The 16,541-nt window shown below is 46.4% G+C and overlaps 2 protein-coding genes across 5 annotated transcripts in view; one reads left to right on the top strand and one right to left on the bottom strand.

The window, feature by feature from the left end:
• The window catches only part of DNAI1 (dynein axonemal intermediate chain 1), a 184,049-nt gene extending 176,368 nt beyond the window's left edge, over positions 1 to 7,681 (bottom strand). The window contains exons 1-4 of the mRNA XM_054397521.1: positions 7,594 to 7,681; positions 7,399 to 7,502; positions 7,183 to 7,294; positions 714 to 736 (exon numbers count right to left, since the gene is read on the bottom strand). Coding sequence (XP_054253496.1) covers positions 714 to 736; positions 7,183 to 7,294; positions 7,399 to 7,502; positions 7,594 to 7,681 — 327 coding nt within the window. The remainder of the gene's footprint in view (positions 1 to 713; positions 737 to 7,182; positions 7,295 to 7,398; positions 7,503 to 7,593) is intronic.
• Positions 7,682 to 7,929: 248 nt separating this feature from the next.
• FAM219A (family with sequence similarity 219 member A) overlaps positions 7,930 to 16,541 on the top strand; it is a 96,540-nt gene continuing 87,928 nt past the window's right edge. For all 4 annotated transcript variants that reach the window (XM_054398018.1, XM_054398017.1, XM_054398016.1 and 1 more), the window contains exon 1: positions 7,930 to 7,989. In XM_054398018.1, coding sequence (XP_054253993.1) covers positions 7,930 to 7,989 — 60 coding nt within the window. The remainder of the gene's footprint in view (positions 7,990 to 16,541) is intronic.

The raw sequence follows: 16,541 nt of genomic DNA, 5'->3' as shown, positions 1-16,541 counted from the left end.
CTTGAATTTGTGATTGGGGAAATCCTCCAGGAAAAAGTGTCCAGCCCTCACATTCAGATCAAAGGCCAACCCTGACTAATCAAGCAGGAGATGCAATGATGGTATCATGCTGTTCTGCCATCCAAGAGGAGGTTCTTCACTGTAATCATTACTGGGTCATGACAGACAGATTAAAAAACACTGACAGATTAAAACACCCTTTCCAGACCAACTCTTGCAAACAGTCACTGCGTGGTGAGAAGCCAGGCACACCACTATACATTAAGTCTTTGAGTAATGTGAAATTTTTCCTTATGCTTAAAAGCATAAGGTAAGATGAGTAGATCTGGATTTGCAGATCCAGCTTAATATAACAGAAAACTTGGAGGCAGAGATGATGCGGGTTGATTACTCTGCAAAGCTGAACTGTCATTTCACATTAAGCATGTTTTCCAAGGGCTGAAAATTGATTACATATTAATGAAGCCCTTTTATCATGGCAACGACAAACACAGACTGTTGTTGTTTTGTTGGGTTTTTTAAGGTAACTGAATAAGACATTCCTGCAGCCTTTCTGCTTCCTATGCTAGCTGTCACCATAGGACATTCAGACTGCAAGGCTGAGCAATCAGAATGATCCTGCTAATATAACTTCATCTTTTTGAGCAGAGACATTATCATTCCTACTTCCTCTGAAGCACAGAAGTTAACACATATTCTGGGAAAAAACCCACGGAACACAGGTGCTTGTAGGGTTCTAGGGGCAAGAGAGAGAGACATTATAAGAGCTAAGCTTGTCATTTCTGTAAAACCATTTAGTAATTTCCTGCTAGGTTATTATTCTTGTTTTGAATAGTAAACCACTGCTTATCAGAAGGAGCAGAGAAGCACAGAACAAAAACAAAGTCAAAGGAAGCAAAGTAACTTCTAGCCTGCCCTGCAGCAGACATCCATTTACAAACACTAGGGATAACAATTTACAAGATATTTGCCAATATTTTATAATCTGTTTTCTGGGAGGCTAAACTGAGTTTCTATTTTATATTCTATTGATGGTTTAATGCATGTTTAAGAGCCAGAAAGCACCTTAAAAACATTTTCTGGCATAACAATAAAATGTGCCTGCCTTTCAACTGTGTCTAGGAGGGGATCTCTTTGTTATTCTTTGATAACTTGCAAAACAGCAAGGCTGCTGCTTACATGTCAATGGGTGCATGGGTAAAAAAGAAATGTTTCACTGGCATTTCAGAAAGCACATTAACAGGGCACAATTGACCTGTTCCTCTCAGTGGTGTTGATCTTAACTGATAAAACTAGCCAGTCTGTTTTTGTGTACTGTAAATGCAAATAAGCTTATGCAATGCCAGTTAAGAAACCATAACCAAATCTTGCTTGTCCTTGGGGTGCTGTACTGGATTTTCATGGCAAGATTTTGGTAGCAGAGGAGTTACATGGGTGGCTTCTGTCAGAAGCTGCTAAAAGCTTCCCCTGTGGCTGATAGAACAAATTCCACCTCCAAAACAGACCCACTGCTGGCCAAGGCTGAGCCAATCAGCAACAATGGCAACACTGCTGGCATAACTTAGTTAACAAGATGTAAAAAGACCTGATGCACAACAGCAATTGCACCTGGATGAAGAGTGGGAATATGTGAGAGAAAACACTCTGCAGACATCAAGATCAATAAAGAAGGAGGTGGAAGAGGAGGTCCAGGTGCCAGAGCAGAGATTCCTCTGCAGTCTGTAGTGAAGACCATGGCAAGACAAGCTGTCTCCCTATAGTCCATGAAGGTAAACAGTGGAACAGATCCACCTGCAGCCCTTGGAGGATTGCACACTGGAACAGGTGGATGCCTGAAGGAAACTGTGACTGTGTGGAAGGCCTGTGCTGGAGCAGATTCCTAGCAGGACTTGTGAGCACATGGAGAGAGAAGCCCATGCTGAAGCAGGTCTGCTGGCAGTATTTTTGACCCTGTGAAGGACCCAGGCTGGAGCAGTCTGTTCCTGAAGAACAGCACACCATGGAAGGGACCAAAACTGGAGCAGTTTGTGAAGAACCTGTGCTGGAGAAGTTCATGGAGGACTGTCTCCCATGGGAGGGATCCCATGCTGGAGAAGGGGAAAAGTGTGAGGAGTACTTCCCTGACGAGAAAGGAGCGGCAGAGGCACTGTGTGATGAACTGACTGCAACCCACTGATTGGGGTTGTGCTGGATTAACACAGCCCACTCTCACAAGCAAGACCCCCACCCCATACACAGACAGTGGGAAAGTAACAAAAAACCCTCTGAGTTGAGATAAGGAGTTTAATGAGATCACACACTGTTCAACTACCTGAGCAAAAGCAAAAGCAGCAGCAAAAGGCAATGATAAAAACAGTTTCCCCCACCCAAGTACGCAGCAGAAAAGACCAATACCCAAAAACCAGAAAAAGCCACTGTAACGGGAAGCTTTTCAAGTTACAATCTGAACTTCAAGCCCTATGATGCTTTGTTCCAGCCAACATTTATGATGGCAGCATGGTGTTGAATAAACATCAACAGATGCAACTCAACACCATGACAGGGTGGTTGGACTGTACCTTCTAAGCTTTGAAATTCTGTGATTCCCTGTTCCCCTGTGCCACTCAGGAGAAAAGGGGAGTAAATCTAAGCCCAGGAACAAGGCAGGGGATTTTAAGATTTGTTTTAATTTTCCATTATTTTACTCTGATTTGATTGCTAATAAACTAATTTCCCCAAGTTGAGTACTAGTCCCTGTCCTTATCTTGACCCACAAGTCTTCCATTATATTTTCTCCCTCTGTCCAGTTGAGGATGATGAGAGATAGAGCAGCTTTGCTGGGCACCTGACATTCTGCCACAGGCCACAAACCACAGGTGGGTTCAGCCACAGAGGTACATAGCAATATGGCTTGCTCTACACTGCTCACATGAGGCTTTTCCCTGAACCACAACACAAAGGCAAGGAAATCACCTCCAACACCATACCTGATAACGATGTTTAAAATAACAATCCCACAACTGTTACTCACTTTCTCTCACCACCCGGGATCATGGATGGCACTGACACAAGGCTAATTCTGTGCTGTTCCCTGCTTTCTGCACGTTCATCCACATGCAAATATGGGCTGGCTGCAGAATGGGTTAAGAGTAGCTCTGAAGAAAAAGGCTTGGGAGTATTTTTTTATGAGAAGTTCAACATGAGCAAGCACTGCCCTCATGCAGCCTAGAAGGCAAACCATATCCTATGCTGCATCAAGAAGAGTGTGGTCAGCAGGTCAAGTGATTCTTCCCCTTTACTGTGCTCTTGTGAGACCCCACCTCAAATACTGTATCCAGTTCTGGTGTCGCCATCATACAAAGGACATACAACTGTTGGAGAAAGTCAGAGGAGGGCTACAGGGATGATCCAAGAGCTGGAGCACCTCTGCTATGAGGATAGGCTGAGGGAGCTAGGGTTGTTCAGCCTGGAGAGGAGAAGACTCTGAGGGGACCTTAGAGCTGCCTTCCAATACCTGAAAGGATCCTACAGGAAGGCTGGAGAGGAACTTTTCATATGGAATTCTAGCAACAGGACAAGACGGAATGGTTTTAAGCTGAGGGAGAGTAGGTTCAGGCTGGATCTTAGGAAGAAATTCTCCAGTACGAGGGTGGTGGGACTCTTGAACAGGCTGCCCAGGGAGGTTGTGTATGCCTCATCCCTGGAGGTATTCAAGGACAGGTTGGATGACACCTTAAGCAAGGCCATCTAGCTGAGAGGTCCCTGCCCATGACAGGGAGGTTGGAGTAGAAGATCTCCGAGGTTCCTTCTAACCTCAGCTATTCTGTGTGTGATTCTGTGTGTATATGCCACACAGGTCAATGCTGCTTGATGAACCTGATCTTCTGTGACAACGTGACCCACCAGTCAACAAGTGGTGTTCCCCAGGGTGCTGGTTTTGGGCCAGTTTTGTTTAGTATCTTTATTTGGATATGGACAAAGGGACTGAGTGCACAGTTTGCAGATGACACTAAATGTGGGAACAGTGTTGACCTGCTCAAATGCAGAGAACTCCACAGAGGGATCTGGGCAGGGTGGATCAATGGGCTGAAGGTCACTTGTGTGAAGTGTAAAAAGCCCAAGTGCTGGGTCCGGCACTTGGGTTACAACAACCCCATGAAATGCTACAGGCTTGGGGCAGAGTGGCTGGAAAGATGCCTCATGGAAATGGACCTTGGAGTGTTGGTTGAGAGGCTGCTGAGCATGAGCCAATAGTGTGCTCAGGTGGCCAAGGAGGCTAACAGGATCTTGGTCTGTATCAGGAGTAGTTTTGCCAGCACAAGTAGGGAAGTGCCACTGTACACAGCACTGGTGAAGCACACCTCAAGTACTGTGTTCAGTTTTAGGGCCCTCACTACAAGGACATTGAGGAGATGGAGCACATCCAGAGAACGGCAATGAAACTGGTGAAGGGTCTGGAGAACAAGTCTTACAAGGAATGGCTGAGGGAACTGAGATTGTTTACTCTGCCCATCAGAAAAAACAGCAAGCAGCAGGCTTCTTTCCTGCTTCACTACAAATACTGGTAGAGAGGAAGAACATGCATGAGGGAGAAGTGCAGGAGCCTAGTCATTTATTTTCAAGGGAGATTTTCTTGTCAAGAATTGGATATAGACCTTGACTCACCAATCAATTTTATAGTGTTCATCAGGGGTCAGTAAATACCAATCATCAGGCCCTGACTGGGCAGTGAGTAGTGCAAAAGCACAGATGTCTGCTCCCCAGCCTCTCAGAGACACTGAGACAAAGGATATATTTTGAGTCACGGAAAATAAGGCAAAAGCCTCTGGACTCCAGAGCCAGCTAGTCAACTCTACTGCAAGATATTCTAGTAGATAAAAGGATGTGAAATAGTCATCATATTTAAGAAGTTCAAGGCAAATATAGGAAAGGCAATACAAGTTAAAATTATTGTATTTTAAATTATTGAAATGAAAGTTATGCGAAAAGAAAAAATCCTAAGAGTTTAACGTTTATGAATTTTTAAGAGCTTTAGAATAAAATTAATGCCTTTACAACACATTCATTCAGTTTATCAAATAACATGTGAATCAAAGCCTCTCGGTTTCAGAGTATTTGAGATAATGGCTACTGAAGATGATTGAAAATATTTATGCCAAAATTCTAAAAATAAGAGAAACTAAAACTCAGAGCAAACATTTCATTCCAGGTTTCATTTCTTTCATTATTATTATTATTAATGGGTTTTATAATTTTAGCATAAACATCATCATTATCTAGGACTGTATTTAGCTTTAGGTTTTGAATTTGTGCTCTTTACAACATTATAAAGCCCTTTGTAACTTAATAATTAGTAGTAATTCTTAGAAGATCAGGAATGCCAGAGTGATCCTCTCTTTCACTCTTGTCTACTGCAAAGCCTGTAAGTCTTCCCTCCACACGTGCAGAAATACCAAGAGGGTTCCCAGAGACCTCAGGGGCCATGAGGAACCATTTCAGGACTTCTGAATTTTGAGCTCAGGTCCTTGGTTACAGAGGCAGGGAGATGTGCTCTTGTGGCCAAGAAGGCCCATGCTACTCTGGGGAGTATTAGAAGGGATGTGGTTAGTAGGTCGACAGAGGTTCTCCTCAGCCTCTACTCTGCCCTGGTGAGGCTGCATCTGGAATATTGCATCCAGTTCTGGGCCTACAGTTCAAGAAGGACAGGGAACTGCTTGAAAGAGTCCAACACAAAGCAACAAAGATGATTAAGGGAGTGGAACATCTTCCTTATGAGGAGAGACTGAGGGAGCTGGGTCTCTAGTTTGGAGGAAACTAGGGGGTGACCTCATTAATGTTTATAAATATGTAAAGTGTGAGTGCCAAGAGAACGGAGTCAGGCTGTTCTTGGTGATGCCCAACGACACGACAAGGGGCAATGGGTGGAAGCTGAGGCATAGGAAGTTCCATGGAAACATGAGGAAAAAAATTTTCACTGTGAGGGTGATGGAATATGGAACAGGCTGCCCAGGACAGTTGTGGAGTCTCCATCTCTGGAGATATTCAAAACCTAGGTGTGTTCCTGTGTGATCTGCTCTAGGGTTTGGACGAGATGATCTTTTGAGGTTCCTTACAGCCCCTAACATTCTGTGATTCTGTGATGTGACTGAGCTCTGCAAAGGCAGCTTACACTCTGGGGTTTATTAACTCAGGCTTTGGAAGTTGCATAGGTCTGTACAGAGTCTATACATCTCTGAGGTGGATAGAACACAGACATGATGAAACACCCTTAGGTGACTAGATGGGGATCAGATGATTCCCCAGTGGTTTTCAGCTACCACCTCACAGATCTAGACCATGCTTGTTTTTCTCTTTCCCCTTTCACTTTCCTTATCAGTTATGGCTTTCTGGTATGTGTTTGGGACTGAGGAAGCAAGCTGCTTGTTCTCAGTCACTTCTGGATTACCTATAATAACCGGGTTCCCCCTACCCCAAAGATCAAATACATTGGTATTGGCCAAAACCTCTTATAACATTATTTTATCAGCCTGTTCATCATCTGTTTTTAAAACAAACACTTTGATAGTCCAATAGTTGATAAGATACAGGAATTAATCTGACTGAGTCCTTCATCCTGTGAGGGGATGTATGCAAACATGCCCATGCTGAGCCCAAAGGCAGATAGTAAGGTCTCACATTTCCCCACACTACTGCTCCCAGAGCAGGGTTAGGGCAATGAAGGTTAGCAGATGATCTCACTTCACTGTCTGAAGTGAGAGATCACATAGAAACAAACTAAAAGTGATAAAAGTTACAGCTAGGCATAAATAAGATTTTAAAATAGTTTTTAATAAAAAAGAATTCAACAGGTGTGATAGCTGTCTGTGAAAGGTTCTCTGGCAGACTGGGGATACTTCATGGGCATTAAAACCTGCCCTGTCATATGGTGTAACCATGATGAAATGGCATGACAGTGATGTCTGAGGACTTTGTAGTTTCACAGGATTGCAACAGTACAGTGACACAGTATGGGGTGCTGTGGCTTTGGGACATTCTGGTTTGCCTGAATAGGGAATGTAAAAATGCCGCAGGGTATGCAGTGTTTCACTGGCAGGATGATGACATACTTGAGCACGGGGACAGAATGACACAACATGATGAAACCAGGCAGCAAGCAATGTCAAAAGACACTGTGCTGAGCCCAGGCACTTCAGCCAGGGTTACCGTTCTGCGGGACAGCAGCTATGTGAAGTGTGGTGGCTCTGGGAACGGTGAGCCTGGTGCCCTGGGGCTCGCGTAAATCCCATCTGCGGCTGCAGATCACGTTGCAGTGAAGCTATTAGGAGAGGAGGTCGCCAGGGGCCATGACGCCACCACGACGCTCTCACAGGAGTGCGCAGCACCGCTCTGCTCCGATGCCCACCTGGGACAAACCCTTACCTGCCGGTGCTTGCCGCCTGCCTTGGCTGGCATGACGGCTGTCGCAGCGGCTGTCCGCCACCGGCTGCTCCACAGAACGATCCCGTTGCCTCGCGGCCAACGGCCTGCCGGAAGTTGATAGCAGCAACCATAGCAACGCGCCGGAAGTGAGGCTCTGCCAATCCGAGCGCAGAACCCTGCCTATTTCCCCTCTACCTGCCCTGGGACGATCCCCTGCTTCGCCCCCGGAGCGGAAATGGTACGTCCCAGCGGCGGCGGGGGTGGGATCGCGGGGAACGAGCATCCGGGCGCCGGCATTACTGACAGTTGCCACGCCTCTGGCTGTGAATATGCAAATATAGAGGCGGGGCGGCGGCCGGACCCGGAAGCGGCGCGGCTGAGTCACCTCGGCGGCGAGCGGCGGCGGCGATGAGGCAGCAGCCGCGGCGGGTGGCGGTCTTGTCGTCCTTCGGTGCCTGAAAGAGCCTCCCCGCGCCCGGCTGCTCCGTCATTCTTCTCTCCCGCCCGCCGCGTCCTAGACCCACTGCCACCATGATGGAGGAGATAGACCGGTTCCAGGTGCCCGCCGTGCGCGCCGAGATGCAACCGCTGGTGAGGGAGGGGCGGGCGGGAGGGGCCGCGCTGCCCCCGCTTGCTGCCGCCTCACTGGGGGTCCGGAGGCGGAGGGGGAGGGGTGGGCCGGTGTCGGTGCTGCGGGGGCGGCGGTGCTGAGGTCGGGCCCGCGCGCCGCGACCGTTATGTAACAGCCATCCCCTCATCCCCTCCCCCCCGCCCCTGCCGCCAGCCTCGCCGGGCCCCGAGGCCGTGCCCAGCAGCGGCTGCTGTGTCATCCCGGGGCGCTCGGCATCACGCCCAGTTCTTCCGTCCTGTACCCCTCTTTCTGCTCCTTCTTCCCCGGCATCTACCTGGGCGCCGTCGGTGCAGTGGCAGAAGCCGCGGGCGGGGTGGGTGGAGGCGGAGGCAGTGTCTCCGCGCTTTCCTCGGTAGAAATGTCTCGTCGAAACGCAGCGGCGGCCCGGAGCATCCCGGCCTGGCAGGCGCATCGGACGGATGTTTCCCGCCACGGTCAGTGTGCTTCAGGGTCGAGCACGGGAGTGCCCCGAGGAGGGGTGAGAAGCGTTAGTGGGGCCGTGGAAGCGCGGGTGGGGAAGGATGGGTAGCTGAAAGGGCGGTAGTCTGGTGGATTTTTTGTTGACTTTCACAAAATACCGGAGATCTGGGGAAGAAAGAGGCAGTATTGGTGCACAGCCCGCTGTGGGAGCTGCGGGGAGCAGTGCTCCCCGGGGCCAGGATCGCTGAGCGGGATGGGTGGGAAATACATGTGACGTGAAGCTTCAGGACCTTCTCCGTGGCTGGTGTTACAGCTGTCACAGTGCAAAGCTCTGTCAAATTTTACTTTTGCCCTCATATAATTATCTTCGTTAAAAAGACAATCATCAGGGTTTGATTCCCACCCCTGCCCCTATGCCAGGATACATATTTTTCATATCAGGGTATTTTTGCACTTCATAGACAAAATTATGTTCAATTAAGCAGTTCTGAAGAGGCTGGCATAATTGTTACACTACTACATGGGACCCTGGGGAATCTGTGTAGAGAAGGAAGCACGCAGGCTCATGGGATTTTGTGGCTGCATAAATGGGCAGGTAGAGTTGTCCCAGACTTTTGGTAGCTTCTGAGGGAAGGCCAACTTGCTGGCAGCCTTGGGGGATGCTAGCTCATCATCAAAGACTGATGAGCATGCAGTTGCTTTGCTTTGATGCCGGAGGCTTGCTTGTATGTGTTGTTCCTCAGCTGCATGCTGCTGAACACCTGAATGTTTGCCCATTTAAAATTCCTGTCTGGGAGAGGTTCCTGTATGTGTTCCTCCCCCTCTGTCAGCCTTAATCCCTGCCTGGGGTGTGTTGTCATGTAACCTGGGACCTGTTCAAATAGTGTTTCCCTGGGCATTAAAGTGAAAGCTAGATAATGGGCTGACTCAGTCAGAATGTTGATTCCATTTGGTACTTGGAGTAAGCACATTACGTCTGATTGTGTGAGACAGGAATATGAAATGTTTGGAAAGGTGGAACGAATCTTAAGGAAATATTTGCACAGATACTTTCAACATCAGGTTTATGTTAGCACTTAAGATACTACTGAGGTTTCCAGTATATCAAACTGTATGTTATTTAGAGTAGATGTGCCACTCCCTAGTTTCTTGTTGCAGTTAGTGTTTAAAGAAAATAGCACAGTAACTGTTCTGTGAAAAGAAAAACTGTGAAGATCTACAAATTCAAATTGCCCCTCAGTGGCAATAAAAACACTTTTCTTATAGTGAGAATATTGGCAGATAGTGAAAGTATTTTTAGTTTATTTTTTGTTGTTATTTTTCCTTAGCTTCTAAGTTCTGTGGTGGAGAAGAAGAGAGTCCATAGAAGATGATGTGGACTTATTGCATGCCCTACTGGTTGTGTGTGTTGTTATCAAGAGGCAATGGATGTAACAGGGCTGGCCATCTTTGTTCATGTTCTTGAGGGTAGTGGACACAGTAGAGAGATTAGTAAATTTAGAGAAGCTGTTGGCAGACAAAAACCACTCAAGTATTTTCTAGAAACACCATGATAATAGTGGTGTTGGCACATGTTTGCATGTTTGTATCAATGTGGAGTGAGCAGAGCCTGAAGAGGTCATCTGGTACAATCCTGCTGTCTCAGGAAAGTACAGCATCTTGTGCAGCAGGTTTTCTTTCCTCCTTCAGCAGCCAAGAATTAGGACATTTTCACAAAGGGCTTTAACACTTGCATTAAAACAGTACTGTGAACCTGTGTTTCAGGACTTCAGTTGATTTTTAACCACGGGAGCTCATAGTGAAACCTTGTGTTGCTCTCACTGGGTGTGTAGGATTCTTCCACATGGTTGGAAATGTTGTCATCAGGCTGAGAGTGGAACAGCGTAAGCCTGGTACAACATTTCCAGTGGCTTTCTCTGCTTTGTAGCTATAGCTCTTGGTCTATGCCTTGTAAGTAGAGACTGACTACTTGCATGATCATAGTAATTTACTTGGGTAACGGGGTTTTGCCTAATACTGCTGCTTTGTTCTATTACAGTAACAGTTTATTCCTTCCTTCCCTCTCCCTCCCATCTTATATTTTAAAATACAGAATAACCTTAGCATCTCAGGAGTTTTTGTTTTTCCCACTGTAAAGGCTTTCAATTCCACATGGTCTCAGGAAGAGATGAGACTGACAGTCTTTTCTGCATCCAAAGGGCTGAAGTAGAAGTTTGTTTGCCAAGTGGGACCTAAGAGTCGTTGTGAACTGCCACTGAAGCTATAAAAAAATAAAAGTATTTTGAAGCGTGATCCCCTGCTGAAAGCAAATAGAGAAGAGAAAGTCCATTCCTTGATGAGGAACAAGTTCTCTGTCATAAGGGTGGTGGAGCACTGGAACAGGTTGCCCAGGGAGGTGGTTGAGGCCCCATCCCTGGAGATATTCAAGGTGAGACTTGGCAAGGCTCCGGGTACCCTTATCTAGTTGAGGATGTCCCTGCTTCCTGCAGCAGGGCTTGGACTAGATGACTTTTAGAGGCCTCTTCCAACCCAAACCATTCTATGATTTAAAGTGTATATAGTATGTGAAACCTTTTTTCTACCACTTCTGTGTGGAGGGTGTCCTAGGAAAGTACTGTTCACTCTGAATTGGGCCTGTATCTGCAAGTGTGGGAGAGGTTCTGAAGTGGGGCTTGTGAGGCAAGGCTTTGCTTGAAATCCTTAAAAATGTGTTGTTGACCAGCATGCATGCTTTTCATCTTGTCATCTGGGTAAATAAGGCTTTTGATGTCTTTATGCTGAGTTCTAGGGCAACTGCAGTGATCTGCCTAGAATGTCTCTGACCAGGCCTGCTGATCTGCTAATGTTTGAAATTAACAGATAGATATGGCTGCTAAATGCTTGAAGGGAAGCTGTTCTTAGTAGTCTGAAACCTTTCTGAGCTTCTTAGCATCCAAACCTGATGTTGATACTGGCTCTTGTGATCAGCTGTCTGTCAAGGGATAAGTACACTATTGTGTGGTATCCATTGAGTATACATCCTGACAATAAGTAGTGTTGTATTTACTGAGTAGGGGCAGGGAACTGGTCACATCCATGACTTTATGCAAAAATAATTTCATTAAAGCTCAGGTGTCTCCCTTTGACAGCCTTGTCCAACTGAGGGCCTCATTGGCATCTCATTGCAAAGCTAATGGCAGCACTTAACTAGTACAAACTGGAGACAGAGCTTTCTTGCTCTGACAAAGCCTACCAGGATCTCTGGTTATTGCAAGTTTCAGTCTCTAGTACAAAGTCAGGGATTACGTTGAAGAGCTGAGAAGCATTTGGTCTGCGGGCTGCATGTTGGCCAGCTGTTACATGATCTTTTGCCCTTCATATTGGATGCAGTGATGTGAAGTTAAGAAAGTGGGAAATAATTTCCTCCTCTCTTCATCCAGTTTGGATAAGCATCGTGGACTCAAGCAAGCTGTTTTGACTCCGTTTAACCTCCACAAATGTGTTGTAAGAACTGCTGTGCACTAACTGTAGACCCAAGGAAAGGTTTAGGGCAGAACATAGTGAAAAGGAGTTGGCTGTGGGCAGATGGAGAGGATAGCATGCAGACCTTGTATAAATACATTGTGGGACAGGATGAAGCCCAGTGATTCACATCTTTGCAAGTCACATTACTCTGAATATTTTGATATTGTGGTACAATTCTGCACGTATTCATTGTGGAAGGGAAGAAAGCAACTTGGTCTCATTCATCTGGTGCCTTTCCATGAATATGGGATGGTCTCTTCTGATCCCAAATTCCTGTCTGGAATACTGGTCTCTCTTGGCTTCCATCCCAAAAAAGCTTGCCTTATGAAATTAACATAAACTAATTTAAAGGTGTTCTCTTTTCTCCTAATGATCACTATCCTGTCTTCCCTATCAATATGATGCAGGCTCAGCTGTGGAAGCTCTGTTCTGCCTGGTTCCTATTTGTTCTCGTGCTTGGCTTGTCATGATCCTTCTGCTTTCACAGAACGGTCTTTTTGTTAGCTGCTGCATAGTGGTTAATTTCAGTGAAATTCAGTTCCCAGCATTGCAGGGATGCATGGTGTGATGAGGCCTGAAATTCATTATTTCTGATATGCTTGGTAAGTACCTATCTTGGCTGTTTGATGTATTAGCACTCCTCAGTCTGCTGGTGGTGGTACATTGCCATGAGCAGTGTTTTTGGTTTTTTGGGTTGGGTTTTTTTTGTTGTTGTTCGTTGGTAGGTTGTTTTGGGCTGTGGGTTTTGGTTTTCTTTTTTGTTTGTTTGTTTTTTTTGTTGTTTTTTTTTTGTCAGGAAGGTTTCCTAACATAATTCTTATTACAGAGATAGATATTAAAAGGACTTTGCATAGTGAGGATGCTGCAGAGAAAAAGAAGAATCTTTGAAATAGCAATGGAGGAGCCTGTAATTATATGTTCACTTCTGTTAAGCACAGGAGACTTACTACATGCTCTGGCTGTGATTCATGAGCTTGTGTGTTCTGAAAAATTAAACCTGCAAAGTCCCCTCTTGGGATTCGTTTGTAACTCCCAAGAGCTTATTTGTAGCTTGATATTAATATCTACTCAGACACCAATTTCTGCTACCCATATAGCTGCGTCCTCTCTCTGACAGTAGGTAGTGGCAAGTCTGTACAGTCTCAGACGAGATAAGTGAAATGCCAGGGTGAGAGAGGAGAACAACACATGCCTTTAATTCTGAAAGCCTTCATTTCAAGGAAAGTCCTCAGTGTCCAGCAGGGCTGTAGGACATATGTGACCTCTCTGGAGATCTGTCTTTCTTACTGTGAAATTGGAGACTGAACTTGGTAAGAATAGACGAGATGACTGGTTTGCTCTATGTGGCAGAGGGTCATGAGTGGAGGTGGCACATTGCCTGACTAGGAGTCAATCACTCTGGTGTGCCTGATTTTTTATTTTTTTTTTCCAGACATTTTAAGACCTTAGCTAGAGTAGTTGTGTTTTGACTTCTACAGAGATCAATGATCTGTTCATAGAATTGTAGAATCAACCAGGTTGGAAGAGACCTCCAAGATCATCCAGTCCAACCGATCACCCAGCCCTATCCAATCAGCTAGACCATGGCACTAAGTGCCTCATCCAGTCTTGTCTTGAATTTCTCCAGGGACGACTCCTCTACCTCCCTGGGCAGCCTGTTCCAGTGGCCAATCACTCTCTCTGTGAAGAACTTCCTCCTAATATCCAACCTATACCTCCCCTGGCACAACTTGAGACTGTGTCCCCTCGTTCTGCTGCTGGTTGCCTGGGAGAAGAGACCAATCCCCACCTAGCTACAACCTCCCTTCAGGTAGTTGTGGATAGCAATGAGGTCACCCCTGGGCCTCTTCTCCAGGCTAAACACCCCCAGCTCCCTCAGCCTCTCCTCATAGGGTTTGTGTTCCAGGCCCCTCACCAGCTTCGTTGTCCTCCTCTGGACGCGTTCCAGTACCTCAACATCTCTCTTGCATTGAGGAGCCCAGAACTGGACACAGTACTCAAGGTGTGGCCTGACCAGTGCTGAGTACAGGGGAAGAATAACCTCCCTTGTCCTGCTGGCTACACTATTCCTGATACAGGCCAGGATGCCATTGGCTCTCCTGGCCACCTGGGCACACTGCTGGCTCATGTTCAGCCTACTATCAGTCAGCACCCTCAGGTCCCTTTCTGCCTGGCTACTCTCCAGCCACTCTGTTTCCAAGCCTGTAGCCCTGCTTGGGGTTGTTGTGGCCAAAGTGTAGAACCTTGCACTTAGCCTTGTTAAATCTCATCCCATTGGCCTCTGCCCACCCATCCAGCTTGTCAAGGTCCCTCTGCAGGGCCCTCCTACCCTCCAACACAGAAGAAGGTTGGAAGAGACCTCAAGGATCATCGAGTCCAACCTGTCACCCTACACCTCATGACTATCTAAACCATGGCACCAAGTGCCAGATCAACACCTGCTCCTAACTTGGTGTCATCTGCAAACTTACTGATGATGGACTCAATTCCCTTGTCCAGATCATCCATAAAGGTATTGAAGAGGATGGGGCCCAGCACTGATCCCTAGGGGACACCACTAGTGACTGGCTGCCAGCTGCCAGTGGCACCATTCACCACCACTCTCTGGGCCCGGCCCTCCAACCAGTTCTTGACCCATTTCAGAGTGAATCTGTCCAAGGCAGGAGCTGCCAGCTTTGCCAGGAGCTTCTTGTGGCAGACAGCGTCAAAGGCCTTGATGGAGTCCAGCTAGACTACATCCACAGCCTGCCCCACATCCACCAGGTGGGTCACCTGATCATAAAAGCAGATCAGGTTGGTCAGGCAGGACCTGCCCCTAACTTTCCAAGTTAGTTCCTTGGGAATAAGCCAAAGTCTGCCCTTTGGAAGTCCAGTGTGGATGTTTTGTTGATGTCCCTCCTGGTTTCACCATATATTGAAAGCTCTATTATTTCATGGTCACTGGACCCCAGGCATCTCTCACCAGCCCTTCTCTATTTGTAAACAGCAGGTCAAGCAGGGCTGCACCCCTGGTAGGCTCACATAACAGCTGGGGTAGGAAGGTATCCTCCGTACACTCTAGGAACCTTCTAGGCTGCCTCTTCTCTGCAGTGTTAAATTGCCAACAGATGTCTGGCAGGTTAAAGTCACCCAGAAGAATAAGGGGAAGTGATCTTGAGGCAGCCTCCAGCTGCTTGAAGAATAATAAATCAGCCTCTTTTTCCTGGTTAGGTGGTCTGTAAGAAACTCCAACCAGGATGTCAGACTTGCTGCCCTTCCCCCTAATTCTTAATCTGATCATCCTTAGTCTCTACCTCCATGATGTCCAGAGCTTCCCTAAAATACAGGGCCACTCTTCTACCCCTTCTTCCTCTCCTGTCTCTCCAAGAACTGTCTGTTCTTTCACAGACAGTCTGTAGAAATGTGTCTGGTCTTTCCCCTCATATTTGCACATGCCATTAATCCCTGGTGAAGTCTTGTGCCATTTCGAATATAAGGCCTCTCTGAGGTTATTTTGTATCTGACCCTATAAAACTGACACTTGCAGCTAGTAAATGAGTCAGTTCCTGCTTGAACCCTGTTCAGTGCCCCTGACTGTTTATTCTTTGAGCCTGGAACTGTAATTTTGTGCCATGGATTGGTGTCCATTTTGTGGTATGCAGTGGAAAGCAAGCATTTGTTTCACTGGTTTGACTCTGATGGTACTGACTCGGAGTGAACGAAATTTTAAGTGAAAGGTCTCTTCATTTTGAAGAGTACCTGCTAGAGTAGCTGCTTGACTTTTGGACACATCCATCACTGATTCACAGGATAGCAAGATTTATCACTGTGGGAAGCTTCTTGAAGAAATACTCTGCATGTATTTAAGAGAACATACTGACTGTATCCCAACTGCTTTTAGAGGATAGGTTGCAGAGTCATCTTAGTTGTGAACTGAAAAAAGTTTTTTATTTTCAGTAGTAAAGCTGAAAGTAGCACACGCTGCTTTTGCTGAGTAAATCATTGGATCTCTAAAGATGGATAAGACCTAATTTCCTATGCAGAAGGGAAAAGGGAGAATATTATTAGGTCTTAAAGCTATTCCAGCTGTGCAGGTAAGCTGTCCACTAGGAGATGCAGACTCTGCCTGTGAGCTAAGTTATTTTACTGGAACATATTTAAATTATTCCTGAACTTACTAAGTTCTGCTGCATAGCCCTGGCTCTGTTACAGCTGTTGACAAATTGTCTCTCAGGAGTTAGTGAGGAAAACATGTCAACAAAGCCATAGTATAGGTCAGGCAGTCAAATAGAGAACCACCAAGCAACTCTGGTAACCCACCACCATCTGTCTGCCAGACCACATTGTTGAGACTCAGTGTGCAGTGCTGATGCAGCTAGTTCTAACTTCATCAATGACCTGCAGTTTCTTTCCCCACATGCTCTTTGAAGCCTTCTTCCAGAACAGACTGTGGTAGAGCTCTTCTATCAAGCTTCTGTGTCTTTCAGTCTCAAGGACCATCAAACACACATCGTTCCATCTTGGCTGTGATGCGGTGTCTTGCCTTGTGCTTGTCTGGCACTGTTTTTCTCAGTTTCTTTTTGGTGTCCTTCCTGAACTAAGGTACATT

The sequence above is a fragment of the Indicator indicator genome, chromosome Z, assembly GCF_027791375.1.
Source record: "Indicator indicator isolate 239-I01 chromosome Z, UM_Iind_1.1, whole genome shotgun sequence".
Lineage (NCBI taxonomy): Eukaryota > Metazoa > Chordata > Aves > Piciformes > Indicatoridae > Indicator > Indicator indicator.
The sequence above is the reverse complement of the archived record's forward strand: the minus strand, read 5'-3'. Positions and strand labels throughout refer to the sequence as shown.